The 27,893-nt window shown below is 40.0% G+C and overlaps 1 protein-coding gene across 9 annotated transcripts; it reads left to right on the top strand.

The window, feature by feature from the left end:
* Positions 1-1,289: 1,289 nt before the first annotated feature.
* Positions 1,290-27,211, top strand: LOC147401411 (uncharacterized). Of its 9 annotated transcripts, XM_086442712.1 has the most exons (16): positions 1,290-1,717; positions 2,990-3,511; positions 20,925-22,061; positions 22,146-22,304; positions 22,373-22,762; positions 22,842-23,042; positions 23,127-23,186; positions 24,006-24,973; positions 25,052-25,210; positions 25,300-25,651; positions 25,731-25,826; positions 25,901-25,963; positions 26,055-26,442; positions 26,571-26,594; positions 26,684-26,743; positions 26,823-27,211. In XM_086442712.1, exons 1-8 carry the CDS (start codon positions 1,352-1,354, stop codon positions 24,465-24,467), a joined length of 3,297 nt encoding a protein of 1,098 aa, XP_086298838.1. In that variant the 5' UTR covers positions 1,290-1,351; the 3' UTR covers positions 24,468-24,973; positions 25,052-25,210; positions 25,300-25,651; positions 25,731-25,826; positions 25,901-25,963; positions 26,055-26,442; positions 26,571-26,594; positions 26,684-26,743; positions 26,823-27,211. The 9 variants fall into 9 exon arrangements, with proteins under 9 accessions (XP_086298838.1, XP_086298839.1, XP_086298836.1 ...); XM_086442713.1 differs by lacking the exon at positions 26,571-26,594; XM_086442710.1 differs by having other exon boundaries at positions 26,571-26,743.
* The last annotated feature ends 682 nt before the right edge of the window (positions 27,212-27,893 follow it).

The following is a 27,893-nucleotide window of genomic DNA, read 5'->3' as shown; positions in this document are numbered from 1 at the left end:
GGCTAGATTGACAGGGTTTCATAGTGATGATGATGATGGAACTCAGACTCAATATTTTGGTGTCGGTGATAGAGGTGATGATCATTATGGATACCTAGAAGATACGCATATAAACGAAAATGACGCATCCAACAACTATGGTGTTGAGTTTGGATATGTTGGTTCTTATTATGGTTATGGCCAACCTACTGGTGTGTATGGGTACGAACATTCTTATTCATACCATGAACAATCAAGGTCAAGCCATGAACAATCAAGCTCAAGCTATGAATAAGGGGAGCATAGTCATATCAACACGAGTGACACCACAACTGACATTTTTATTTCTTTTTTCTTCTTTGGAAACTATTGATTTCATCCACACTACGAAGAACAAGAACGATACGTTGATCAAAAATTACTTTTATGTGATTGTATATGTGATTTTAACTTATTAATCTTCATATTTTTGATTAAATATATCTAATTAATTATTTTCTGGTTTATTTTTTTGTTCAATATATCTTTTGTAGGTAAGTGAGTTACATATTCTATTGAACATTCGTGCAAATTTCAACTCATGTCATTGTGGTGTTTCGCTTTCATAATTTCTATTTTTACCATAATCTTTCTTAGTCAATGTTTGCCTTGGATTCGAATTAGGTTAAATTCCAATTGAGTGTTATATTAATATTTAATTTATTTTTGCATGTATGAACCTACTCGTTATCATGCATTTGCATTTTATCGAATTGCAATTAGTACTTTGATTGATTTCTAATAATTCAATGTTTCCTTACGTTTATAAGAAACTCTGAAATGATTCATTTGAAAGTTTGATAGTACATGTGTGTTATTTCGAGAAAATTTAAATGGATCGGTGTTCAAACATAAATTATTCGATGGTATTACTTTAATATGTTTGATGATAAATTTAGTGCTCTTTAAATGTTGGATTTGCTAAATAAATTTGATGCACTTGTGCAATGAAAATGAAACATACATAACAATGTAAGTATTTAATTTATTTATTTTGATAGATATATTATGATTTTTTTAAATTTAAATTGTATGTTTTTTTTTAGCTTTATTTTTTATTAGGAATCATTTATGAATTTTTTTAATTTTTTTAAATGATTAAAAATCATTGTCTTAATGTCGAATGAGACAACTCGGACGAGACCAGATGAGAAACCGAGTTTTAAAACCATGGTTTAAATGGCATTTCTAATGGGCGGGAAAATGGATTCCCGCGCAAAGGTGTTTTCCTCTGACGGCGTACAGGTGTTTTCCTTTATGAATTGACGGCGACCAAAAAAAAAAAAAAAAAACCTTTATATGACCAGTTCTCTTCCTCGCTGATTCAGAGATAATGGCGAAGGGTTCGGCGTCCAAGGTCTCTTCTAACCCTAACAGAAGCCCCAAAACCCTAACCCTAACTCAATCTCCAAGCTCAACCTCGAGAGGGAAGAAGAGGAGAATCGAAGATGCCAAAGGAGACGAATCCATGGATTGTAATTCGAATATCTGCGGCATTTGCTTATCCGAAAATGGAAAGGCGATTCGTGGATTGATCGATTGCTGTGATCACTACTTCTGCTTCGTCTGTATAATGGAATGGTCCAAAGTTGAATCTCTGTGCCCAATGTGTAAAAAAAGATTTAGTACCATTCTTCGATCACCCAAGACTGGAGTTCTTCTCCATGAACGGATCTTTAATATCCCTGTTCGTGATAAGGTTCGATTCTTTGACCCTGCTTGGTATGTTGCAAATTATTTGAAAATGAAAATAATTTGCGGAAATTAATTTTATGGGTGCTTGGTTACACAATGCAAATGATTGGCATTGCAAAAATTTTCATGGATCACCTAAATTCATAAGAAATTTCAGCAAATGATTTGTGGCACAAAAGTACATAAATCATTTAACTCCAACCCATGCATATCAAAATTACTAAAATATCCTTTATAAAAAATAATCAAATTTCAAAAATACCCTACTGCAATATATACATAAATTCACGAAAATACCTCTCATCAAAGTTAGATTTAGTTACATAGTGTAATTACAAAAATACTCCGCTCTAGAGAAAATTTTAAATTACAAAAATAGTGCTCAATACTTGCTACAATAACATGCATATGAATTCACAAAAATACGTCTTATCAAATATACATTTACTTGCGTATTTTGTTTTTGTATGTAAGTAAAATTTCATTGAAAGGGGACAAGGAGTCCTCAAAGAAGGATACATGTAAGAATCACTCCCTGATTACATTATCCCATCTAAATATAAAATCTTAAAAAAAAAGACCCCTTAAATTCCTTAAATTTCGAAATACCTTTCATCAATGTTTTTATAAAAATATCCCTCGTCATAGAGGCATTTTTGTAAATTCATATAGATGTTTTGTAATAAGTACTTGAAGTATTTTTGTAGCTTGAATAGTTTCTTTGGTATAAATATTTTCTAATTCTAATATGTACATATAGGAACATTTTTGTAAATGCATATGTATGCTAATATAGCAAGTACTCAGGGTACTTTTATAATTTAAATGATTTCTTTCATGAGATCAAATAAGTTAAAGTTATTTCCATGTTTTATTTTGACTATATATCTATACCATAGAGATCTTGCTAACCAAAAATCAGCCCATTCTGAAACTTCTAACCCTATCAAAAGTGGTTTACAAAAAACCGTTGTCATAGATTTTTTCACAATTATTGTCCCTTGAACCGCCCCCAAAGAAAATAGCCTAAAGGCATTTATTCTATAACTGGAGATTTTTTATAAGAAAATTAAATCATAGAAGCTTACTAAAACCATAAGGAACATTTTGAACCATCCATCTAAGAATGATCTGAAGATTGATTACGTTGGATGGCTGCTTACTTGTTCTTCCAAAATATGAGTATAGAGACAAAAAAGTAGAGGATGCATCCACTGATTCTTTTCTGAATTGTGATGCCTCATAATTAACATATAATGGCTGGTTCAATTTTCAGGTTTTGCGTCCTCATGGAAATGAAACAAATGAGCCTTCCGATCCTTATGCCCAAGTCAGTTGTACCAAATGCCATCGTTCTCTCAACGGGAATCTCCTACTATTATGCGATCTTTGTGACTCAGGAGCTCATACTTATTGTGTTGGCTTGGGGACCACTATTCCCGGAGGAGATTGGTATTGCCATGATTGTACTATTTGTAGGAATGACCACACCAACAGCCAAATTGATACTGATTGTTGCAATCAAGATTCTAGAATCTTTAGTAAAATGCAAGGCACTGGTGCAACTGTTTTGGTTTCTGAAATCGTAAGAGAATCAGATTTCCTGCAAGTTGACAGATCCGATGAGCAGCAATCAATGGAGAGAGCCCCCGATGAAGGGTCTTCCTTGCAACCTAAATCAATCAGAGAGACCTCTCCAGCCCTTGAGATGGAGGTCAGACCTTCAAGGACGAGCGTGGGACCAACACTCATTGAGAATCCGGACAAGCATTTCCTGAGCTATGTTCAAAGTGGGGAGGTAAGTCTAAACCTAGGTCACCTCACTTTTTTTATTTTTTGTTGAAAATAATGAAATTATTAGAATTTACATGAAATTTACAATGACATCATGATTTATTTTCCATGTTTTAACAATCTGATTTTTTAAGCTTGCAATTATTCTGGCCACGATTTCTTTGTTAATACATCTTTTGTTGTTATGTTCATATAGATGCATACTAGCCAGGTAAATGGTGTTTTAGGCTCCCACCTAGGGTTTAGGACAAAGTCAAGTCCACTGGTTTGAGCTTTTAATAATGCTCATCCCCATAACAAGGGACTTTTCAGTCCCCCAAACCCTTGTAATGAGGTGGTGGTGTGTATGCAGGACTGGAATTGCAAGCATAGATGTTGATTTGGCCTTTTAAATAGAGAGGAAAATAGTCGAGTCTTAGAGTCGCTAGAGAGTTTAATGGTCTAGGAGCAAACAATTACTCCATAATGGAGTTAGGTAAGGCATATTTTTAAATCAAAACTGGGGTTCTGGGACTTGGTTGTGTAATGCAATAGGATTAGATACCCAATTCCACTTGGTAAAGCTAGTTTTTAAAGTCTGAATTGAAAAAATCCTGTCAATTTGTTATACCTGCTCTCAGTCAATGTATGAAGCAAATTTCCAAAAAGATGTGAAAATTTTGAAGGTTTTAGGTTTAAATTTCACTTGTAGGCCTATGACATCACATATCAAAGCTTCATAAGTAGGAACTGACAGAAAATGTAAATCCTAAGTGATTTTAAGTCAAATTTAGACTCTCTCAAGCAACCATGACTTGGTTAAATAGATGAGAAATTAATATAGGCCATGAATTTGGCATGACTTAATGTGCAATGCCATGCTCAGACATTATAAACTATGCATGGTACAAAGTAGAATAAGCTCGAGCTAAAAATAAAAGAAAAGGGTAGAAGTCCTTACCCCCAAAAGCCTAGAACAATGAAATGATGCAAGTACCAGGGGCTGGTGAGGTTGTGTGTGTTCCATTTTTGGACTGTTTTGTTGGCTCTAAAGGTTGAATATAGATCCATAGGGACCTACATTCTTACTTGTAGTAATTTTAAAAGTAGGTGTGTAAAGTGTATGTATGTGATGGGCTTAGAAAGAGAAAATTACCTCCAAGGAGGGACTACTCTCTAGTTCTTAAGCCATTAGGAAAGAAAATAGAAAATTTTCTATTCTAGGAATTTCAAAGTTGTAAGAAGAGCAAATAACAATTATCTAGGAATTTGAAATTTGCAATAAAGTAAATAAATATTTAAGCTACTTCTAATACTCTTATGGAGCTTATTGACGGCTTATAGAAGGAGATTGCCTCTAGGAGATCTTATTCTCTTCTTCCAAGACTCACTAGATCGAGACCAAGATATACATTATTAGGAGTAAATAAAGCATAAACATAAACTTGTTTAAATGGAAAAGAAGGGGATAAGTAGGAGAAGGAAGTTTAGGTAGAGTGAAAAGGAGGGTTCAACCCCACCTTGGTTTTCTTTTTCTTCTTGGGTTGGGCTTCTATAGATTTTTAGAGAGGTTTTGAGAGATTAGGAAGGCTTGGAGAGAATTGGGAGAGTTTGGGCCTAATTTTAGATTACCTTGAGCTCATCTTCTTTGCCTTGAATCGGAGTCTTATTTATAGGAGTTTGGGGATAGAGTTCTCAATATTTGCAACAAAACCTCTATAGAAAATTCAAATGACCTCTATTCTTGAGGCAATTATTTCATGTCGGACGCGCCACGTGTTTGAAGAAATGCCTAAGTTTTTTGTTTTTGTTGGTTGGCCTTTGACATTCTACATGTCTTCTTTTCTTCTCAGATGGGCAGATTTAACATTTTCAAGGCTTTGAGAGGAGAGTTTTCCAGTAAGGCAAAAACAAAGCGACTCCCCCTCTGGAGGATAGATCTTCAAGTAGTTCTGATGAGGCGAGGTCTCACGTACCGTTGGATGGTGGAGAGGAGTATGAAGCAATACATGATTCTTCTCCAGTCGCAGCAGAGCCTGAGGTGGCGGCAGTTGAGATTGATGATACTGTGGGGTTGAGGGTAGTCATTTCCCCTGAGATTGATGCACAAATACATGATACCCCTCTTTTAACTAGACTTCGCTGTCATATTTCTGCTTGTATACGGGCTGGCATCACGGTCCCTCTACCGCTTGGGCAATTTAGAGGTAGTTGGTATACTTTCTGCAGTATTCATGCATCTTCTTCCGATGCACTCTGGGCACAAATGGGATTGGCGGGTTTTGGTGCCTTTTTCGAGATTCCCCATTTCCTAGCTGATAGACCTTTGATTACCGCCTTTTTAGAGAGGTGGTTTCCTCGGACCCATACGTTTCATCTCCCTGATGTGGAACTCAGCATCCGTCCTTCTGATTGTGAGTATTACTGGGATTGGAATGGGAGGATTGCCTGTGCCTCTCGTAAGGACTGACGAGGAGGAAACGTTGAGACTTTTGGTTTTTCGGGCAATTCTTGCTTGTGCTTGGTTGAAGAGTGGGAGGTTGAGTTTTACATGGCTGAAGAATATGTTTCTGAAGGACGACCTTTATTCACAGATTAAAGCTGGTCACCCCCGCTTTATCGTCATGTTCATATGACTATTCCTCATTATGCTGGGTGCTTGCTTCTTCTATGAGGATCAGGCTTCTGTTGATATCGTTTTCCTTTCAGCTCTTCGAAACATAGATCGTATACATGAATATGACTGGGGAAGCTTGATACTTGGGACCATCATTAGAGGCATGGATCGAGTGGTTTCTAATGTGATGGGACGACCTAGTGATGGGATATCCTTTTGTTTTTTTTTTTTTTTGGTCTTTTATCGAGGTATTTTACTATTTTTCTTTTTTGATTTTGTACTTTCTTCTCTGTGCATCACCTCTTTCCTATTTTGCAGTTATTCTCGCATCGTTATTTTTTATTTTATTGTCCTCGAGTACCTGCGAGAGGGGTTGACTACCCTATGGGTTGAAAATTGGCTATCCGACCTAAAAAGACTCAAAGAATAGGGATCTGTTTGCTCGGGCCCACTTGGATCGGTGCTTCCGTAGAGATGTAATTATTGTTTTGCTTCTTTGTATGTTGTCCTTTTCTTTCTTTATTTTCAACCCACTTGTCCTTGGTATTCATTTTAGACTACCAATCCTCGCGTGTTGGAGTTGCCCCATTCCGTCTTTGCTCGTCCGGATTTTGCTGCGGCCCGTTTTCTTGATTTTCAGAGGATGACTCTCCCTTGTTATATCGGTGAGCTCTCTTATGTGTTCTACTTAGGAGAACGCCTCTCGTTTCAATGTCATGGTAAGGCCCGCATTTATCATAATCCTCTTCCTATCTTGAACTTTGGATACATTGAGGGTGGCCTACTTGCCAATTCTAAGAATATTCCAGGGGAGCAATTGATTCTTCTTGAGAACTATGATGAGTGGTTCCCAGAAGTATCGATTGGGTGTCTGCTCCCTCCAGTTGCGATTGTCGAGGGCATTCAAGAGTTTGGTGTTGTTTATGTTCGCCAGCTTGAAGCTCGGGTATCTTTTCTTGTTCTTTCCAACTATTTCCTCTCTAGCTGTTATGATTGTTTTCTCACTTCTTGTTCATGCTTTGTTTGCACACATAATGCTAAATTGGTTAGGTCCCTTGAACGAGAAGAGAGGAGAAACTTTGAGATGGCTTAGCAGGCCTCTTATATAGAGCAATTCCAGCGTGAGCTAGTAAGCACTTGTAATATCTTCCCTCATTTCGAACTCTCTAACTCAATCATTTCGCCTTTCTTTATTCTTTACAGGCTGCTCGGTAGGGCTCAAGAAGGTGTTAGTTCTTCATATCAAAGGCTGTCTGAATTAATTGTGTTAGTAAAAACAAAACAAGTTATTTTAGTTAGTTTTTTATTGAATTGAATAAATTGACTATGCTCATTATTATTTATTTAGTTATTTTGTTTTGGTTTCATGAAGGAGCTTCTGGGAGCAATGCTCCTTATACTCTGTTAGCGTTTATCGGATACCTTACTACCTGAAGCCACCTATCGAGCTGCATCGGGCAAGCGATTTTGGTCTTCAAGGGTACTATCAAGCTAGAAACAGTGCTACTTGGGAAGCAGCGAGAACTAACCATGCTAGGTTTATAGATTGTTGGTTTGCAGAACCTTCGGAGCCCCTAACCACTTATGTTGCTAATGAGTCTAAGTGTCCAGTTGAGCCAGATTCAGAGCCTATACCAGAAGTTGATAGGGAGACCGAGCCAAAACTCGAGATCGAGGTAAAGTCTGAGCCAGACATTGAGGTAGAGCCCGAGTCGGAACCTGAGGCAGAGCCTGAGCCCCGACAATTCTTTGGCAGGATGTTTCGTCGTGGTACCAAAATGATTTCTTGGCTAAAATGAGTGTTGTTTTTGTGTATTTTATTTTTTTTCTTGTAATAAACAAACTACATACTATGTAAATTTGTGCGTTTTTGTAAGATCTTTTATTCTTTCATACTTGGATTTGTCGATTTTACTTTGTCTTGCTCGTATGAATGTTTTCATTTTGCAAAATTTGATAGGTTAGGTCCGAAAATATGAAAGGAAGGGTGGGTACTCCCTGGGGAACAAAATCATAGAAAACAACAAAGCTTTTTTTTTTCAATATATATATATATATTTTGTTTTGGCCGTTGGTTACCTTTGGCCAGTGCAAAATTTTACGCCAACTATTGAGAAAATTGAGAAGATCCTTGGGTTATACTTCTCACACAAGGTAGTCTTTCCTCCTTTACGTCCTAGCTATAGGAATGAGGTAATCCAATTTCTTAGCATTCGTTGTTTTAAACTAGCGAACTTAGATGGGGATTTTACCTTAATTCGGTTACCAAAACCCTATATCTTTGAACACACTTTTTCGGGTGCTAAGCCAGATATCCAATCTGATTTCCCCTCTCGCATCTTCTAGCAACTTTTGTGAATTGGGTCCGAGATGCTAACACAAGGTCAATGTGTCCTTATTGCTTCGAATTACTTTTTGTTGCTGCTAAATGTTACATGAATTTCGTCATCACCAACCAGTTGATTTTAGGATCATACTTTCGACCTATTACTTGATCAGAGAAGACTTTTATTGGGTTGTAATGTACTATGGCTATGGTTAAAGAAAGAAATGATAAAACCTCAAAGGAAAATAAATGTGTTAGGTAAGAACTCAGGGTGCCCTTATTGTTTCTTAAACTACCATTTTTGTTAGAACTCTCAATGATGTTATCCTCTTGACTGTTTCTTGGCCTTCAAGATGCGAGTGAGCCCAAGACTGAAAATTCTATTTTTTTATTACCTTTTTTTTTTTTTCCCCCTTTTTGTATTTTTAGCCGTTCACAATTTATCTTCATGTGAGTCAGGAGTTAACTGGATTTTTTTCTTTCTTTTTCTTTTATTTTCTTTTGATTTTTTTTCTTTTTCTCTCGCTTTTTCTTTGGCTTGCCCCAGTTCGGGGTGGTCAAATAAACGATCAGGCCCTAAGGGGTTTGACTAAGGGATATTTTGATAAAAGGACAAGAAATGAAAAATGGCCTCTCTTTCTTTCAAGTATCGGATCTTAGGCGTAATATTTCTTAACAGTGTCAGTGTTTAGTGGCTTAGGAAATACTTCACCGTCCATCTTTGCGAGGATTAGCGTACCTCCTGACATTACTTTCTTGATTACGAAAGGACCTTCGTAGTTCAGTTTGAACTTGCCTCTTGGATCTTCTTGAATCGAGAGGATTTTCTTTAGAAGTAGATCACCCAACTGAAAATATCTTGGTTTAACTTTCTTGTTGCAAGCTCGTGCAATTTGTTTCTGATACAATTGTTCATGACATATTGCAATAAGTCTTTTCTCTTTAATAAAGTTCAGTTGGTCATACTGTGCTTTAACCCATTTAGCCTCTTCCAACTTTATTTCCATGAGGATTCTGAGAGAAGGAATTTCTACCTCAATTGGAAGGACTGTCTCCATCCCATAGATGAGTGGGAATGGTGTTGTCCCAGTAAAGGTTCTGATCGAGGTTTTGTAAGCATGGAGAGCGAATGGTAACATTTCATGCCAATTTTTGCAAGTTACTGCCATCTTTTCAATGATCCACTTAATATTCTTGTTAGCTGCTTCCACTGCCCCGTCCATTTTTGGTTTATAAGCCACTGATCTATGGTGCTTTATTTAGAAATCTTCATAGAGCTTCTTCATGTCTTTGTTCTTCATGTTGAGAGCTTATCTGATACAATGGTGCTAAATAGGTCATATATGCAAATGATATTCTGCTTCAGGAATTTGATAACTTGCCCTTTTGTAACGTTTCTGTAAGACATGACTTCTACCCACTTAGTGAAATAGTCGATAGCAACCAAGATAAATCTGTGACCATTTAACGCCTTAGGGTTGATCAGACCAATGACGTCCATGCCCCAGAGCAAGAAAGGCCATGGTGACGTCATATTATGGAGTTCATTTGGTGGTGCATTGATTTTATAGGCATATATCTAACATAAATAACATTTCTTGACATTTTGAAAACAATCGCTCTCCATTGTGGACCAGTAATAGCCTATTTTCATTATTTTTCTCGCTAGCAAGTGTCTATTCATGAGAGGACCGCAGACCTCTCCGTGGACAACCTCTATGAGATGTTTAGCTTCGACTTCTACTACACACCGAAGGAGAACCTTGTGGTGTTATCGCTTATAGAGTGTCCTATTGCTTAAGAAGAATTGCCTTGCTAATTGTTGAATTGTTCTCTTTTCAACTTCTGTAACTTTTGGAGGGTAGGTTATATTTTCTAAGTAAGCCTTGATGTCGAAGAACCATGGAGTTTATGTTTCTACGTCCTCCATTTCAATTGATAAATAGTAAGCTGGCTCATCTTGAATCTCTATCTCCAAGGGCTCGATGGTGGTTTCTTCAGTGACTCTGATCATGGAGGCTAAGGTTGCAAGTGCGTCTGCAAATTGGTTTTTGGCCTTTGGCTTGTAATTGAAAGTGATTCGAGAGAAATTAGTCCTTAGTTTTTCGATATACTCATGGTACGGTACCAATCTCTGTTTTTGTGTCTGCCATTCCTCGGTAGTTGGGTAGACAACTAGACTGGAGTCCCCAAATACATCGATCTCGTCGACTTCCATCTCTATTGTTGCCTTAAGCCCCATTATGCATGTTTTATATTCTGCTTGATTGTTTGTGTACTGGAAATATAGCCCGACTGCTATGGGCACATGCAATCCATCGGGCTTTACCAAAATAGCCTCGATCCTGTTACCCTTTTGATTGACTGCACCATCAAAATACAGTTTCCAATCTAGTTCGTCTTCATTTTTTGTAAAGATAATGGCTTCGTTTGGAAAATTGGTTTTCAATGGTTGGTAATCTGGAAGAGGGTGTTTTACTAGATGGTCTGCAATAGCCTGCCCCTTGATTGCCTTCTACGTGACATACTCAATATCGAACTCTGATAGTAATAGTTGCCACTTAGTGGTGCGACCAATGAGTGCAGGTTTCTTAAACAAGTATTTCAACGGATCCATCTTGGCAATAAGTTGCACTTTATAACTTAACAAATAATGGCGCAATCTTTGAAATACCCAAACTAGGGTGCAACATGTCTTCTCAAGCAGAGAATACTTTGCCTTGTAATCTGTAAACTTTTTGCTGAGGTAGTACATCGCCATTTCATTGCGACCCGTTTCGTCATGTTGCCCCAGTACACATCCCATGGATGTCTCAGGTACTGACAGGTACATTAATAGAGGTTTCCCTGGGGTAGGGGGAACTAAGATTGAACGCTTCCTGACAATTGTTATTCTATTCCGTCAATTCATTTTTCCTTAGAAGTTTGAAAACAGGTTTGCAGACTGACGTAAGTTGTGTGATAAACTTGTTGATGTACTGAATCTTTCCCAAGAAACCTTGTATTTTTTATTTTGTCTTTGGTGCTAGCATTTCAATGATTGCTTGTACTTTAGTTGGATCTACTTCAATACCTCTTCAACTTATGATGAAACCTAATAACTTCCCTGAAGTTGCCTCGAATACACACTTTGAAGGATTAAGTCTCAAATTGAACTTCAGACGATTGAATATTTTGCGAAGGTTGACAAGGTGATTTTCTTCCGAATCGGACTTAGCAATCATATCATCCACATAGACCTCCATTTCCTTATGAATCATATCGTGAAAGAGAGCGGACATGGCTCGCTGATAGGTTGTCCCAGCATTTTTAAGACCAAAAGGCATAACCGTTTAATGAAAAGTACCCAAGGCGTGATAAAGGTGGTTTTTTCTTGGTCTGCTTTTGCCATCTTGATTTGATTATAACTAGAGAAACCGTTTATTAACAAGAAGATGCCATGTCCAACTGTGTTATCAACGAGCGTTTTGATATGCAAAAGTGGGAAATCATCCTTTGGATTAGCTTTGTTCAAGTCTCGGCAATCTATACACATCCTTACTTTGTCATCTTTCTTTGGCACTGGTACTACGTTTGCAAGCCATTCTGGATAAGTTGATACTGTTAAAAATCCTGTTTGAATCTATTTTGTCACCTCGTCTTTGATTTTAAGAGTCTATTCTGGTTTCAATATTCTAAGTTTATGTTTGATCGGCCTTGTATTGGGAAGAATGGGTAGATGGTGTACTACAAGATCAGTGTCATGCCCTGACATATCCTGATAGGACCATGCGAACACATTTTGGTATTGTCGAAGGAATTCAATCATTTCTGTCTTCTGGGTTTGGGTTAGAAAAGATCTAGTTTTGACTGTTTTTGGGTCATCTTTGGGTCCAAGGTTTATTGAGTTTGTTTCCTCAACATTTGCTTGACGCTCTTCCTCATGATGTTTTACAAGTTTTTTCAGTTATTTTGGCACGTCGACCTCATATGCATCAAACTCTTCCTCAATCTTCATTAGATTGAAGTTGGGTTCGAGGTGGCAATCATTTAATCCCGTATTTCCTAGCTTGGACAACTTTGGAAGTTTTTGATTTTTTGAATTTTTTTTAGATTTTATTAATAAAGGTGGACCTTCTAAACAAATATCCTCCGAGGACAAAGGTCCATTAGGATCCTCGGGGGAAAAACAAGAAACTAACAACGTTTTTTTTTTTTTAGGCCATCCCAGCCTTAAAGGTAATCGGGACGATGTCCCAGTTGCGAAAAACATTTGTTTCTTTCACAGGGTAGACTACTGAGGGGGAGGGAGCCTCCCCCGACTCAGTCGTGATAATCATCACAGAATTGTAATGGTCATCTGATAGTAATACCTCTCCCAGAGGTAGGGTTGTTATAGAATCCCAGTCAACACTGGGTGTGTAATAAAAATTGTCATTGCTGGCATCATCTGTTTTCACGGGTTCTTTTTGCTGGAAGTCCTTAAATAGGCTACTGATGTCGTCCTCGAAGGACAGCTCATATTCGGGGAGTACTTCTGGCTCTTTTGTTGTGGTAGCTACGCTTGTTGATCATTCGCCATGCTGTCATTACTGATCATAGTATAAGTCGGCACGGGGAAAGTTTCCCTAATGTGAGGAACCTTCCCGAGATCCCAGATCATGGGTTCTCGATGATCCATTCTTGCTAGCTTCAGCTTTCTTTTCTTTGCTTCCATCACTTGTTTGTCCTTCCAGGTGGGCTTATAACCAAGGTTGAACCATGGCGATTTTCTAGTCGAATTGGTCTTGGCTTTTCCTTGATTTATCTTTCCTAGCCTTTTCCCTAGGCAGACCTCGGATTGCTTCATCACCCTTCCTAGCATCATCATATTTGGTGATAAACTTGCCTTATTGACCTTTGTACCTTCCAGAATGTGGCTAATTGGCTCGAATTGGAAGGAGTGATATAGTAGTTGTTTACTTGACCCTTCAATATCTATGTATGGCACATCCGGAGATCTGTCTGTTGGCAATAAGCTCTCCGCTTTTACTGAAACCAACTCTTGATTGATGATGAACTTCACCCTTTGATAAAGAGATGATGGTACTGCTTTGGTTGAATGGATCCTTGGCCTACTGAGAAGAAAATTGAAGATACTTGGCATGCTTATCACTTTGAAAGTGATCTAGAACTTGCAAGGTCCAATTGTGACCGGTAAATCAATTTCACCCATCGATTATCTTTTTGAGCTATCAAAAGCTCGGATTTGCCTAACATTAGATCTTAAGAGAAATCGATCCACACCTAGCTTCTTCAAAGTAGTGTAAGGACAGACATTCAATGCAGATCCGTTATCAAGCAACACGCGAGCAACAACCATACTTTTGCACATCATTGAGATATGTAGTGGCTCTATGTGACCACAATCGTCTAGAGTGAATTCATCTTCCATGAATGTGATGACATTCGGTGATGTGATCATTCCCACCATCCTACCCAATTGCTCAAGTAAAGTGGCTTCTGTCACGTGTGACTCGCTAAGAACCTTGAATAGCGCCTCTCTGTGCTTCTTTGAGTTTTGTAGCAACCCTAGTATCGACACCTAGGCTGATACTTTGTTCAACTGCTTTACAAGGCTGTATTCACTTTTCTTAATTAGCTTAATGAAATCTACTACTTCCTTGTCTGTTACCTTCTTTTTCTTTTCTGTCTGTTTGCTCTGTTCTTCTATGGTGACTGCCTTTCCTTTTTCCTTGTCGTTTTTCTCTGCCATTACTGTCTCGACTACCTTATTGTCTATTTCTTCGACATTGACTGTTTCCTGTTCTCTAACATCTGTTTCAATCGTCTGTTCTGTCTGCTTCTCTTATTCTTTATCAACAACTAACTCTTGGTCGGCTGCTTGTTCTATACCCTAAGCCTATTCATTTTGTATCTATTTGTTTCTTTGTCCCATCTCTATCACTACTTGTTTTCCTTTTTTCCTTTTCAATTTTTTTCTCACTGTCTTTTACTCTCCATGTTGTCCTTTTTTTTGGTTGTTTTTACCATTCTGCCTACCCTAGTAATGTGGTCTACATCCTTGGGTTCCTCTTCCTCTTCCAGTTTCTCAACTTTTTTTTTTATCCTCGATTTTCCCCTTTCTTTTTAAGAACACTAAACCCGTTTCGTAACTCCAGGGCACAACTTTGTTGGATACATAAGGGAAGGGTTTGGGGGTTTTAAAAGTGAGTTTGGGTAGTTCTGGTTCCACACGAAGGATGAGCAGTGGTGGTTGTGTGATGTGCGGGGATGGAGCAGGTGTGCGAAAGATGAGTAGTGGTGGATTGGAAGGTAATGGGAGTGGGGTGTTATTGGATGGAGTGATGGGATTTGAGGATAAAATGAGAGGTGGTGGGTTTGGAGAAGATAGTAGGGGGTTTAGGATAAGACTTCCAAATTGGGTGGTGATGCGAATGAGAGTGTTATTTTGACTTTGAGAGTGGATGATGTTGGGTTTGAGGTACACTCTGACCTTTGACCCCAAAGGAATGATTAGCTGTGAGGGATCGAAATCTGGCTCTTCTTCAGAGATTGTGTTTACTGTATTTGTCGGCCCAACACCATTTCCATTACCATTATGAGTTGGAAGTGGGTTTTGATTGATGCTCTGCTGCGTTGGTACAGGATCCAGAACTATGAGTTTCTTGTCTATTGAGGTCTGAACAACATTCCTCAATTGCCAACATTGGTCTGTGGGGTGATCGGGAACTTGCAGTTGGTGGTAGGGTTGTACTCAAATGTGTTCTCAACTTCTGGATACGGCTGTCTCAGTATAACATTACCTCCCTTGACGAGGGTAGGTAAAAGCTCCGATAATTTCATTGATAATCGAGTAAACTCTATTCTTCTTTATTGCTGGTTGTTGTAAGGTTGACAGTATTGTTGCTACTGCTGCGATTGGACTTGAAACTAAAACTGTTGTCGATTGTTGTATGGCCTTACTTGGGGTTTCTGTGCTTGATATGGACGGTTTGGTGGTGCTTGAAAAGTCACGGGCGCTTTTAGTGCTGCAGTTGGGAAATGAATTGGTGCTTGAGTTGGTTGCACATAGTTAACCTGCCCTTCATCAATCTTCTTTGTTGCAATTATCGGTTTCTTTTGTATCGTGCTATTGGATGAAGCCCTTTGCTGTGAAACTGTCCAATCTATAATCATCCCTGACCTCAAACCATCCCTTATCTTATCAACAATTTGAACCAATGAGGAAAAACTGGACATGATGTGCCCTATGAGATGGGTATAATAGTGCTGCTTAGTATTGAGATGAACGTTGTGTTCATCTTGATTTCTGTCATAAGAGGCTTCACTTGCAAAATGGACTCTCTCCATCGCTGACATACTTTCGAATGGTTTCTTTGGGCTTCCTTGTCATTTTAGCCACACCTTGCTTGTCCAATGCCACATTTATGTTGAATCTGTAATTACCCATAAAGATGGTGGCCAAGTCTTTCCAACATCGAATTTTACTATGGTCCAATTGAGTAAACCATCTTTGTACTACCCCAGTCAAGCTCCTCTGGAACATCTGCACTAGGAGTTTGTCATTTCTTCTAAATTGACACATAGTGCCACAGTACAGTTTTAGATGGGTGAGTAGGCATCCAATGCCATTGTATTTCTCAAACTCTGGACACTTGAAGTCTATTAGTGGTACGAAGTCCGGATAGAAACACAAATCATCAAACCCAAAACTATCTTGGGAGTCTCCCCATTTTAGTCGGTTCACTTCTTCCATAATCGCATCCATGCGACTCGACAGTCTGTTTTCAGCATAGTTCCTCTCAGGTATTCTTACCCAGTTTGACTCTCCTTGTGCTATCTCGGCGTGTTACAGAGGTGGACATTGAGTAAAGATGAGGGGAGGGATATATGTGGCTTGAACTGACATTGGCATTAGTGCTGGCTGAGCCTGTGTTGACACAGGGTCATGGATTGGTGTCATCGGAGGAGGTACTACTGTCAGATTGGCTGCTATGCGTGTTTGTTTACTAGACTGTCTTGAATTGTTTGCATAGTTCTAAATAGCTTGAGTAATCCCAGGAATCTGAATCAATACTGATAGCATGTTCCTGATTGATGCCACTTGATCACTCAGCTTTTTAAATGCTTCCTTACTAATCGGACGGTTGCCAGTCAGACTGTTTGCTGCAAATGGATTTTCTGTCGTTGGTCGCTTAGTTTTATCTATCTGCTCCATGGTAGTAGTTTTGGATCTGAGTTAATACCGAAATTGTGTTGTAGCCCCTTTTTTCAAACTCCTGCTCTTTATACGCCTAATGTTTGTACCCTTAATATAGAAGATCTCTTTTAAGTGTAGGTACCTTGATTAAGAAAAAGACAAAAGATTTGATTTTAGTTCCAGGAAAATGACAACTTTGTAAAATTTTATTAGTTTTTGGTTTTGAATTAATAACAAGCCTTTTCATGGTGAGCTTAGAAAAAAAAACCTGAAAACCTTGGGAAAAGAATGATCCTAGTTGCAATCCCTTATTGTTTCTCTAGTTTTTTTTATTGGCACCTAAAAGAATGTAGAGGAACTATCCTAGACGAATCTAAGAAGTTCTATTAAGGACCCTTAAGCGATAAGGGAATTGGAAAAGAATGAAATGAATGCTAAGGTGACCTTTAAGAGGTCTGAAGGTCTTTAAGAGACCTAAGCTATGAAAGGAAATGTGAGATTGTGAATTTGAGCTATAAAAATGAAGACAGGTCCCTGCCCAGACCTTCTAACATTAAAACTTCATCTAGGGTGACCTTTAAGAGGTCCAGAGATCTTTAAGAGATCCAAACTACAATCTAAGGTGACTTTTAAGAGGTCTAGAGGTCTTTGAGAGCCCCAAATTATGAATGGGAAGCTACTAAATTGACCTTCAAGAGGTCCAAAGGTCTTTGAGAGATCCGATCTACGAAAATAAATGCAGTTAATTTGACCTTTGAGAGGTCCAAAGGTCTTTAAGAGACCCGATCTACACACTAGGTTGACTTTTAAGAGGTCCAAAGGTCTTAAAGAGATCCGATTTATGAAAATGTCTCGAATGTAGGAGACACAAAAGAAAAGGTCTCTTGTATGAGTGCTATGCCCGGACCTTTGAGTTGGGCGCCTCGAGTGTATGAGGCAAAACCCGGAAGACCTTAAAGAAGGTGCATTGTATAGGGTCACCTTGCTCTTGAACCTTAGAAGTGGGTATCTTGAATATATGAGATTTGAACCCGAAAGGTCTTTAAAGAAGGTTCGTTGTAAAAGGTCGCTTTGTCATTGAACCTTGGAAATGGGTATCTTGGTTGTATGAGAATTAAATTTATGAAATTTGAGAGGATTGCATGGCCTTTGCTTGATAAAGCTGATGAAGTGACCCCCGAATGGGGTTGAACATGAGAGGTTTTAGCAAACCCTAAATAGATAAGGATTGATGGCATTGCACAACCCTTGCCGTCAAGGATTAGTGAGGTGACCCACGAGTGGGGTCGATCATGAGAGGTTCTAACAAACCTAAAATAGATGAAGATTGATAGCATTTATGTTTTTTAAGAATTTTGGAGTTAGGAAAAGAGAATGAAGGTCTATCCTAGGAATTGAGGTGAAAAACATTTCTCCTCCTTTGGGTTAAAATGTAATCTAGGATGATTCACAACTTAGACTTAGGGATTTGAGTTGAATTGGAAAAGATAAGCACTCGTAGACTTATGAACATACCTAGGTCTAAAGAACCGGCACCTCATGTCTAATTTGAAAAGAACTTTATAAATCCTAGAAGTTGGTATGATTGAGATGATGAACAGGTTCTAAACATCTTTTAGGATTTTTTGAGTTCGGGTTATTTGGTTAAGCGCACACAAGGATTGACCACTAAAATGCATAGGGAAATTTAAGAAAGACAATGACAATGAGTTTTAATCCTATACTTTTAAGAGATTTTGGAAGACTTCGACATACTCGAGTGTAAACCTAAGAGTGAGGTTACCCTCGACACTAATGATCCATGGTTGAACTCTAGTACCAAGTGGGGCTGTGAAGACACATTGGATTTAGATCTAAACTCATCACGAGAAGTCAACAGGTTGGAAAAAGTCAAGATTTTGTTCTGATCCAGGGCCGAAGTTCAAATTAGACTATACAATTGTTCGGGCTACGAGGGAGAGAAGAGAGCATCAAAATTTACCTCTGGTCCTAGGTGAAGTCATTCTAGGCTCGCAAATTGCCTGGCCAAAGGTAAGGAGTGGCCAGACAAAAAATTTGTTATGGCCAAAGGTTACGAATGGCCAGGCAAAAGAAACTGTTCTGGCCATCAGTAAGGAATGGCCTGAACAAAATTTTTGCCTTGGCCATCAGTAAGGAACGACCAGGCAAAATTTTTGTTCTGGCCATCAGTAAGGAATGGCTAGGCCAAACCTATAAACCAGAATTATTTTTTAGCATTTTGGCTTTCCAACATCAGTTTTCAATTGAGTTTATTGGGTTTTGACCCTCTTCAAGTTGGAAATTGACTTTGGGAAGTCTAGGCTATTCGAAAATGTCATGTAAGGCTTAAAAAAATGCGAAAAGAGAAAATCCCCCCTTACCAAAGTGGGATATCCTATTTCTCTATCTTTTATTATTATTATTATTATTATTATTATTATTATTTTTTATTGTTATTATTATTATTTTTTATTTTTTTATTAGTATTTTTTTTTCGGGTTCGTGTTGTATCCACGGACTGATTTTATTGGTCCGTTCACAGAAACTGGACTGCACAATTTCATATTGGTCCATTCACAAAGAACGGACCAATACGTTTACTTATCCCAACTTTGAACGGACTCCTTCGCGTGCTCACTCTCATTCACTCTCTCTCTCTCTCTCTCTCTCTTTTCTTGCCTTCTAATCTTCTCATTGTGACCTTCCCTCCATTGCCTTCTCATCTTCTTGCTCCCTCCTTTGCTTGCATTGGGTTTTGCAATCAAGTGCTTCGTGGTTGGTTCGATCGACAAGTCGGGTTATTGCGTATGGGGGTGGGATTGGGGACTTTGGTGATAAGGCTCGTTTGAGGTATTCATTTGTTGGATTGCTTTTGCGAGGTAGGTCATTCTCCTTCCTCCCCTTTTTCCTTTGCCTTGTTCGTAGCTTTCCTCGTTGAATGAATGTTTAGCCCATGCTATTGTTTTGTTCGTTTGAGTTTATTTTGATTGGGTTTGAGGTTGAGATTTTTTGTGATTGGTTGATTCGGCTTAGGATTTTATTGTTGATTGATTAGAATTTTGATTGATTGGTGATTTTTGGATGGTTTGATTGATTTAACTTTTGATTGATTCGGCGTTGGATCTGGATTACTTGATTAAAATGTTGGGTGATTGGCTTAGTATTGAATGTTTGATTTCGGGATTATTGGTTGATTTTGCTTGGATTAATTTTGATGGAATTATTTCGAATATTGGTTTATTTTTATTGTTGATTGTCTTGGCATCGATTTATTTTCATGATTGATTTTCCGTAGATTTCTTTCGAGATTGATTAATCTTTATTGTTGATCGACTTGTTGTAAGGCTTGAATGTTTGATTATTTTGTATGACTTGAGTGTTTGATTGTTTAAAAATTTTGATCGCCTTATGCCATATTTGTTGATCGGATTAAAATCTTTGATTGATTGGTGTAGATTTGGACGTTTGATTGTTGATCAATTTAAAAATCTGATTGTCTTATGCCATATTTGTTGATCGGATTAAAATCTTTGATTGATTGGCATAGATTTGGACGTTTGATTGTTGATCAATTTAAAATTTTGATTGCCTTATGCCACATTTGTTGAAGTATCCCTATACATGATGTCCAATTCAATTTGAGTCATTGTTCCCTTTAGGACTTCACAACATATTGTATTTGGTTTGTTTGTTTTTGACAATTTTCGGGTTGCGTGGGGCAATTTTTTTTCTTGGAAGGGTTTTATGTTGGTGTGTTTTTGGGGGATCATTTGGAGGTTTTGGTAAACTTTTTGTTTGGTTGGTTTATCTATAGTGAATCCTAGTGTTTGTTTTAGTCGAGTGTCGAACGTTTGAGTGGTGTAGATGGGCTCGAAGATGGATTATCTAACGCGAGTCCTAGCGTTTTATTTTTGTTGAATAGGTTTGGGATAGGCTAGGTGGTTTCAGGTTGGTTTATTGTTTTATCGAGGTGTCTAAAGCATAGCGACTCCTAGCGTTTGTTTTTGTTGAACGTTGAGTGTTTGTGTTTGTGTAGATGAGTTGATATGGGTTATGTGGTTTCTTGTTTTGTTGGAGCTTCTAAGGCGTAGCGAGTCTTAGTGTTTGTTTTAGTCGAATGTTGAGTGTAGATTGACTTGTTTTGTCAAAGTGTCTAAGGTGTAGCGAGTCCTAACTTTTGTTTTTGTTGAATAGGTTTAGGATAGGTTAGGTAGTTTCAGGTTGGTTATTGTTTTGTCGAGGCTTTTAAAACATAGCGAGTCCTAGCGTTTGTTTTTGTCGGACATTGAGTGTTTGCGTTTTCGTTTGCGTAGATGGGTCGTGTTCGGAGGCCTGCTGTGGCTTTTGAGGGGGAGGAGGTGGATGCTCGGCTTGCAGTTAGGACCCGACTCGAGACTGGAGCTGCTTCAACGTCACACATGGAGGGGTCATCTTCATTAGTTCCTGTTGCCTTTGACAACTCTTCTGATAGGGCTTCTTTTAATGAGTCGTCTTCTAAGGAAGTAGAAGTGACAGCTTCTCGACGTCGTACTGTTTTGAGACGTCCGACTAAAGGGAGGCCAGTTGCGGCCGGGAGAGTCCCTAGTGGACGAGGTAGATGTCGCGGGGCTGAGGCTGATAGCGGTGTGAGTAGGGAGAGAGCTACGGGCAGAGAGAGAGTTGTAGCAGCGGCTAGAGTGGAGATCCCAGCCCATGTCAAGGAGCGAGTTGCTGACACATCACTGTTGACTAGGCTGAGTGGACATGTATCTATGCTTGTGAGGATGGACCAGCCGACTCCTTTCCCTTCCGGCCACTTCCGTGGTAGTTGGAAGAGGTTCTTAGACGTGTATCATCTTTTTACCGAGGATTTGCGAGGGCAGTTCACCCGTGCTGGCTTCGGGGTTTTCTTGAGGATTCCTTATTTCCGAGCTGATAGGCCGATATTTATTGCCATGATTGAGCGTTGGTTCCCAGTTACACATTCATTCCATATGCCCGAGACTGAGATCGGCATTCGTCCATCTGACTTTGTGGCGATCACTGGGCTAGTGATGGAGGGAATGGCACTTCAACCACATCTTCTACCCTTGGAAGAGGTTGCTGCTTTGCTTGGGACCTCGTACATCCTTGTTGGATCAGTAGGCAAGTTGGGCCGCATCAGTATGAATTATCTGTGGGGCCTGTTGGGACAGCGTGGACACACGGCCCAGAGAGGAGATGCTGATTTTGCTGTTATCTTTCGCATAGCATTCCTTTGCATGCTTGGGAGTTGTTTCTTCTTGGAGGATGACTCCACCGTATTTACAACATTCCTCCATTTTCTTCGAGACATTGAGAAAGTCGTTGATTTTGATTGGGGCAGCCTCATTTATGGCACCATTATTGGTGGCCTAGATCGAGTAGTCGAGGGTATCACATCCCCTCGCGGAGGTGGAGTTTCCGCCAGATTCTTTTGGCCCTTCATTGAGGTGACTTCTTTTTCTTCTACCTTTTTTATGATTTTGCCCATTTTGGTTTGCAGTTCTCTGATTCTATCTTTTCTTCTATTCCAGCTCTTCGTTCATGTACATTTTCCGTATTACCTACCGACCATGCGCCACCCGGATGAGGGATTTCCTCTCGGAGCTTTCTGGGCTACTCGGGATTATCGGACAGTCAAGAGCAACTCCCGTAGCGCTAGAGCTCACTTCGACCGGTGTCACCTGCGAGAGGTATCTTGTTTCCTTTGTCGTTTTATTCCTCTTCTTGTATATCATGTTTTGATCATCCTGTTTTGCAGATCTTCTCTGTTACTTTCCCGGATTTGCCCCACTCAGTTCAGGAGCATCAGGAGGTTCAAGCTGCCTTTCAATGGGATTTACGTCGGACGATCTACCCGTGCTTCATTGGTCGTATCTCCTACGTATATTACCTGGGGGAGCGATTCTTTTTCCAGCATGATCGATCCTTGCGGATCCCGGTTGCTCCTCCTGCCCCACCTACAACGGACATGACTGTGGACGCTTATCTGGCTCAGGTTGGTGGCGTATTAGCATATGAGCTGGTTACTGAGGGTGATTATGTCCGATGGTTCCGGGAGGCCTCGATTGGCTGCCTAATGTCTCGTATGCCGGTCCGAGCTGGAGTCACCGAGATTGGAGGCATCCTGATCAGAGAGCACGAGGATACGGTAATTTTTGACTCTTTTCTTTCTGTCTGTCCTGGTCTCATTTACTAGATGCTTTCTTACACCTTGATTTCCTTGATAGGTTGATGATCTTCGTCGTCTCCGTGAGGGCTATGATGTGATCAAGGCGCAGGCAGCCAAGTATACGGAGATAGAAAGTAGGTGGCAGGCTGCCCAGGCGGAGGTAGAGTCCCAGGCGAAGACCATTCGGGACCAGGCCAAGCGCATACAAGCTCTGCAGACCAAGATGGCTATGGGGGAGTCCCAACTGCAGGCTGAGCTGGTATAACACTCGTTATCTTCTTTAGTTTACTCGGCTATGTCTTTTCCAGTCTAATCATTGCTTCTTTTTCTGTGGTTTTTTTAGGATCATTATCGTCATTGTGATGGAGCAAGTACTTCTGCTCGTTTGCCTACTCTTCCACAGGTATCATATTCGGTTTCAGTCATACTTCATTTGAAGCTTTATGTATATATAGCCTGTTTTTGATCATTGTTACTTTTCAGGCCTCTGCTTCTGTCGGACCTTCTGCACCTATGCCTGGTACATTTGCTCGGACGACCAATGAGGATGCAACGTTAGATCAAGAGTACTTCGTTGCTACTTCTGAGAGATGAGTTAGATTGCGGGGTCTACCTTCCTCTTTTGGCACCGGTTCATTTTTCTCGGGCGTGGGTGATGCTGATCTTTCTGGAGTTGACTTTTTCCCACCCTACGCTCCTGCCCCTGGTTCAAATGACCATAGATCACATTAGGCCATGTTGTGACATTTGTAGATATTTATTTATAGTCATTTGACTTTTATCAGTAATGTATGTATCATTTGTATCCATTCGCGCATGTAATGATATTTGTTAACACATGTTTTTTATTTTTTGACATCTACGTTCTCACGTGTTTTAAACATTCATGATTCATCATGACAGACTGCTAAGGCCCAAAGACAAGACCCATGTGTGAGACTCGAAAGTCTACGTGTTTTGCCAAAGGGGCGATGAGTGGATGGGGTATGTTAATAAAGGGGGTGATTGCATTATTTTTGCATGCCTCGTGTTCGATAAAATGCCCCAATGGATTTGAACATCAATTTTAACACATTTTTGTGCTCGTAATGCTTGGGTTGGCTTGGTTATGATATGGAATGTCAGGATGTATATATTTTGAATTTTTGCATATGCTGTTTGGCAAGAATTTGACAAAATGTCCGAACGAGTTATTGATATGTATTTTTTGGTATTTTTTCAGATTACTCGCTTCAATTTCTTAAAGGAGCTGGGTAAGGCTGTGAAAGGGAAGGGCAAGGTGGGAGAGGGTAGTACCTATCCACCTTCCGATTCAAGTGATTCTAATGAGGATGAGACTTCGGAGATTCTGGATTCAGATTCTGAGATTGAGGATGAGGTTGAGGCTAATGAGGATGACACGGCATATCGATTCACCATGTCAATAGAGGTTGCCGCTCGTATTCGTGACACGCCACTATTGATAGATTTGCGTCATCACATTTCAGTATGTGTCCAAGAGGGTATCCCTAGTCCATTCCCTCAAGCTAACTTTAAAGGGAGTTGGCATACCTTTCGCATCTTGTATGACGAGGTTTCTCCAGACTTACGGGCTCAGATGTACTTGACCGGCTTTGGTTCTTTCCTCAAGATCCTTCAATTTATGGTCGATCGTACTTTGATCATAGCTCTCTGGGAGCGGTGATTTCCACAGACTCACACCTTCCACCTCCCTGATGTTGAGATCGGTATACGCCCCTTCAATTTTGTTGGGTTGATTGGTATTGCAGTTGGGGGTTGTCCTATTCCATTAGCTAGCGTGCCTCGTGAGGAGACGGCTCGCTTGTTGGGTCTTACCTCTATTCCTCCCCATGGTTGGGAGAAGATGGACCGTTTAGACACTACTTGGCTTAAGAGGAGGTTCATTTGTCGAGGCCTCTTCAAGAAGATTAAATACAATCACCCCAAGTTTGTAGTCATGTTCAGACGTCTCTTCTTATTGATGTTGGGTTCTTGTTTCTTTAACGAGGAGAGGACAGCGGTTGACACGATTTTCCTTATGGCCATGGAGGATGTAGATCGTATTGATGAGTACGACTGGGGTGGGATGCTTTTCGGCACCATTCTCAGGGGGTTGACCCGTGTTGTGAGAGGGTCGTCAGGGAAAAAAGGGGAAGGGATCTCTGCTCATTTCTTCTGGCCTTTCTTGAGGTAAATAGTTTTCTCTTTCTCTATAAGTTATCTTTTGCTTTTCTTTGTTGTACCTCATTTGCTATCCCTTTTCTGCAGCTATTTGCTCATAGGTATTTTCAGTTCTATCGGCCACGGACCCCTACTGGAGGGTTTGATTATCCTATGGGGTGGAAGCTAGCTATCAAGCCTAAGGGAACCCAGAAAAGTCAGGGTATGTCTGCGAGATCGCATCTTGATCGCTGCTTTCACCGGGATGTAGGTCACTCTCCTTTCACTTTCTTATTTATCTTCACTTTTCACTGTGCCTTTAACCTTATTCAGTTTTTTTCTTTTTTCTTTGTTAGATTGTGAATCCCAGAGTACGTGAGCTTCCTCACACAGTTGTTGGTCATCCTGACTTTGTCGATTGGATTTTAGGAGGTTGGTATTCCCCTGCTTTATTGGTGAGCTCTCCTACACGTACTATCTTGGTGAGCGCCTTGCTTTTCAGAATTATGGGGAGCCACGTATTCCTCGTGACCCTCCTAGGAAGTTGAGGCTAAAAGCTATGGAGGGTGCACAATTGGTAACTTCTGAGGATATTCAGGGTGATAGTTTGCTTCTCCCCAGGAACTGGGATGTCTTCTCCCTCCTGTTGATATTGTAGATGGTGTCCAGGAGTTTGGGGGTGACTACGTGCGACAGTACGAGGCTCAGGTACTCATCTTTTATTTTTTTTCTTTGGTTCTGTAATTCCGTTCTTCATTCTTCTATTGGTGTGCCCCTTACTTTTCAGGCTGCTGAAATTGCACGTTTGAGGGAAGAAGTCGAGCAAAGAGATCTTGAAAGGGCCTTGCATTTGTCTCGTATTAAGAGACTCAAATGAGAGATGGTAAGGTTCTTTCTCATTTTGGATTCCTTTTAAAGCCTCATCTTTCTTACACCACTCATTTATTTTTCTGATAGGCCATGAGAAGCTCATATGATGGGGCCAGTTCGTCTTGTCAGGCTCCTCCTGCAGCACAATAGGTCAAAAAAGTTTCGTTAGCTTTATTTAAAGGAAATTAATTATACTAAAGCAATAATTGAAATGAATCTCATTTTTTTGTTTTCTTTGTAGGGAGCTTCTGGCAACGGTCCTTCTTTTACTCAAACCTCATGATGAGCTTGTTCCCCATGTTCCTGAGCCTCCTCGCACACTCACTTCTCGTGTCAATGACTTCAGCCCTGGTGGATATCATTACTACCAGCCTATGGCCAATGCTGCCTGGGACGATGACGGGGTCGGTTGACTTCACTTCAGCAGAGTTCTGGCTCTCAAACCCTTTTGGGTCTCGGGTTCCTCCTGTTATGAGACAACAGAGCCAGCACCTGAGTCTGACTTTAAGCATGTTCATGACGAGAGGGAGCCTGATTGTGAGGAACACAGATGTGAACCCGAGACTGATCCGGCTGCTGCACCTGCCTGCGAGCCTGTTTCTGAGACTGATGCTGCTCCCACCCCCGAGGTGACCTCTAGGCCTACTACTGTGGTTTCACTACACAAGTTTTATTTTAGGAAGAAGACTAGGTCACCTTGCCCTTTTAAACCATGTACTTTGTGATATATTGATGTATTCTTGACATTTTGTACCAGATACTAGCCATGCAGGCAGAGTTGGTATATCTTATTTCCCCTTTTTCCCTTTCTCATTCTGATATCTTTGTCCTGTTGTTATGATCTTTGTTTCTTTTCTATGGATGTTTTAGGACTTTTGCCATCGCAGAGATGGTGCGAATACTTCTGCTCGTCCTCCTACCCTTCCCCGGGTAAGACTTTAGTATTACTACTTTCCTTTTGATCGTATATTGTACTTGCCTGGTATTTGATCATGCGTTTCCCTTTCAGGCTTCTGCTCTCGATGGGCCTTCTGCACATGTTGCTGGTACTTCTGGGACAGCAGGTGGACAGGGCATTGAATAAGACTCAGATTTCTTCTCCATGGATTTGGTGGGACGATTGAGGTTCTAGGGCATTCCACCTACACTCAAGGCTAGTTCGGAATTATCTGGCTTAGGTGCGGTGGCTGGATCTACTTCAGGTGCAGTCTAGGGACCTCTTCAGTTGCCCCAGGTGTTGGTGATGCGGCAGAGTCTTATAAGGCTGGGATAGCTTCTGGGAGGATTGTACCCCCTTTTGATTGATGTGTATGTCGTAGATATTTTGAATTAGTGACTCTCCAAAACACTTGTATCATTTTTTGATGTATATGATGTATACATGTTTATTTTTCTCCACTTTCTCGTCAGTATGCCTTGCTTTCCCTGATTTGTGCTGGTCTTAAAACTGTTTCATCTGATTTGGGCCCAAAACCAGGGATTGAATTGGGGCTCGAACTAAATCTTTCCTTGTTGAATGTGCATGTGAATTGGACCTTGTTAAGGGTTTTTATTAGGTTGTGGGTCCTTGAACTTAACTTTTTTTTTTTAATGCTTTTGGGTGTTAAGAGTTAACTCTGATCATTAAGGAATTCGAGCACATTTTGGGTTTATCAGCCTCAGAAGCCGTTGCAGATCCTTTCTTAAAAGTCAAGTTTCAGGGTTTCTACAAGTGCTCCAAAAGGATTTAGAAACCCTAGATGATAGTTAAGTGTTGCTTAGACTTTCACAGCCTTATCTGGTCTACATCATTCAACAAGGCAGGGATAGTGGAGTGGTTGCTAGGACCAGAAACACAGTCAGAGGCAGGTGACCGAGCCCACTTTAGAGCTTTTTGAAATGCGAGGGGCGACACCTTACATTATGCTTTGGGGCAGAAGCCTTTTTTCAGAGGATGTGTTCCGTTACTTCAGGTGATAGATCTTTTGATTTATTCCATTATTATTATTTGTTACCTGTACGAATTCTTTTTTGTGATATATATTCCCTTTTGCAGTTGTGGTTCCTGGACCATCTTTCGAGGTGATCAGCCGTCCATTCA

This window comes from Akebia trifoliata, chromosome 5, assembly GCF_017979445.1.
Source record: "Akebia trifoliata isolate Shusen 1 chromosome 5, ASM1797944v1, whole genome shotgun sequence".
Lineage (NCBI taxonomy): Eukaryota > Viridiplantae > Streptophyta > Magnoliopsida > Ranunculales > Lardizabalaceae > Akebia > Akebia trifoliata.
The sequence above is the reverse complement of the archived record's forward strand: the minus strand, read 5'-3'. Positions and strand labels throughout refer to the sequence as shown.

What these genes read in the sequence shown, in the direction of transcription:
- LOC147401411 (XM_086442713.1), top strand. Translation starts at nt 1,352, where the DNA reads ATGGCGAAGGGTTCGGCGTCCAAGGTCTCTTCTAACCCTAACAGAAGC. An exon ending in ACCGGTGTCACCTGCGAGAG is followed by an intron (nt 22,305 to 22,372) that starts GTATCTTGTTTC and finishes CCTGTTTTGCAG; the next exon opens with ATCTTCTCTGTTACTTTCCC. An exon ending in TCAGAGAGCACGAGGATACG is followed by an intron (nt 22,763 to 22,841) that starts GTAATTTTTGAC and finishes TTTCCTTGATAG; the next exon opens with GTTGATGATCTTCGTCGTCT.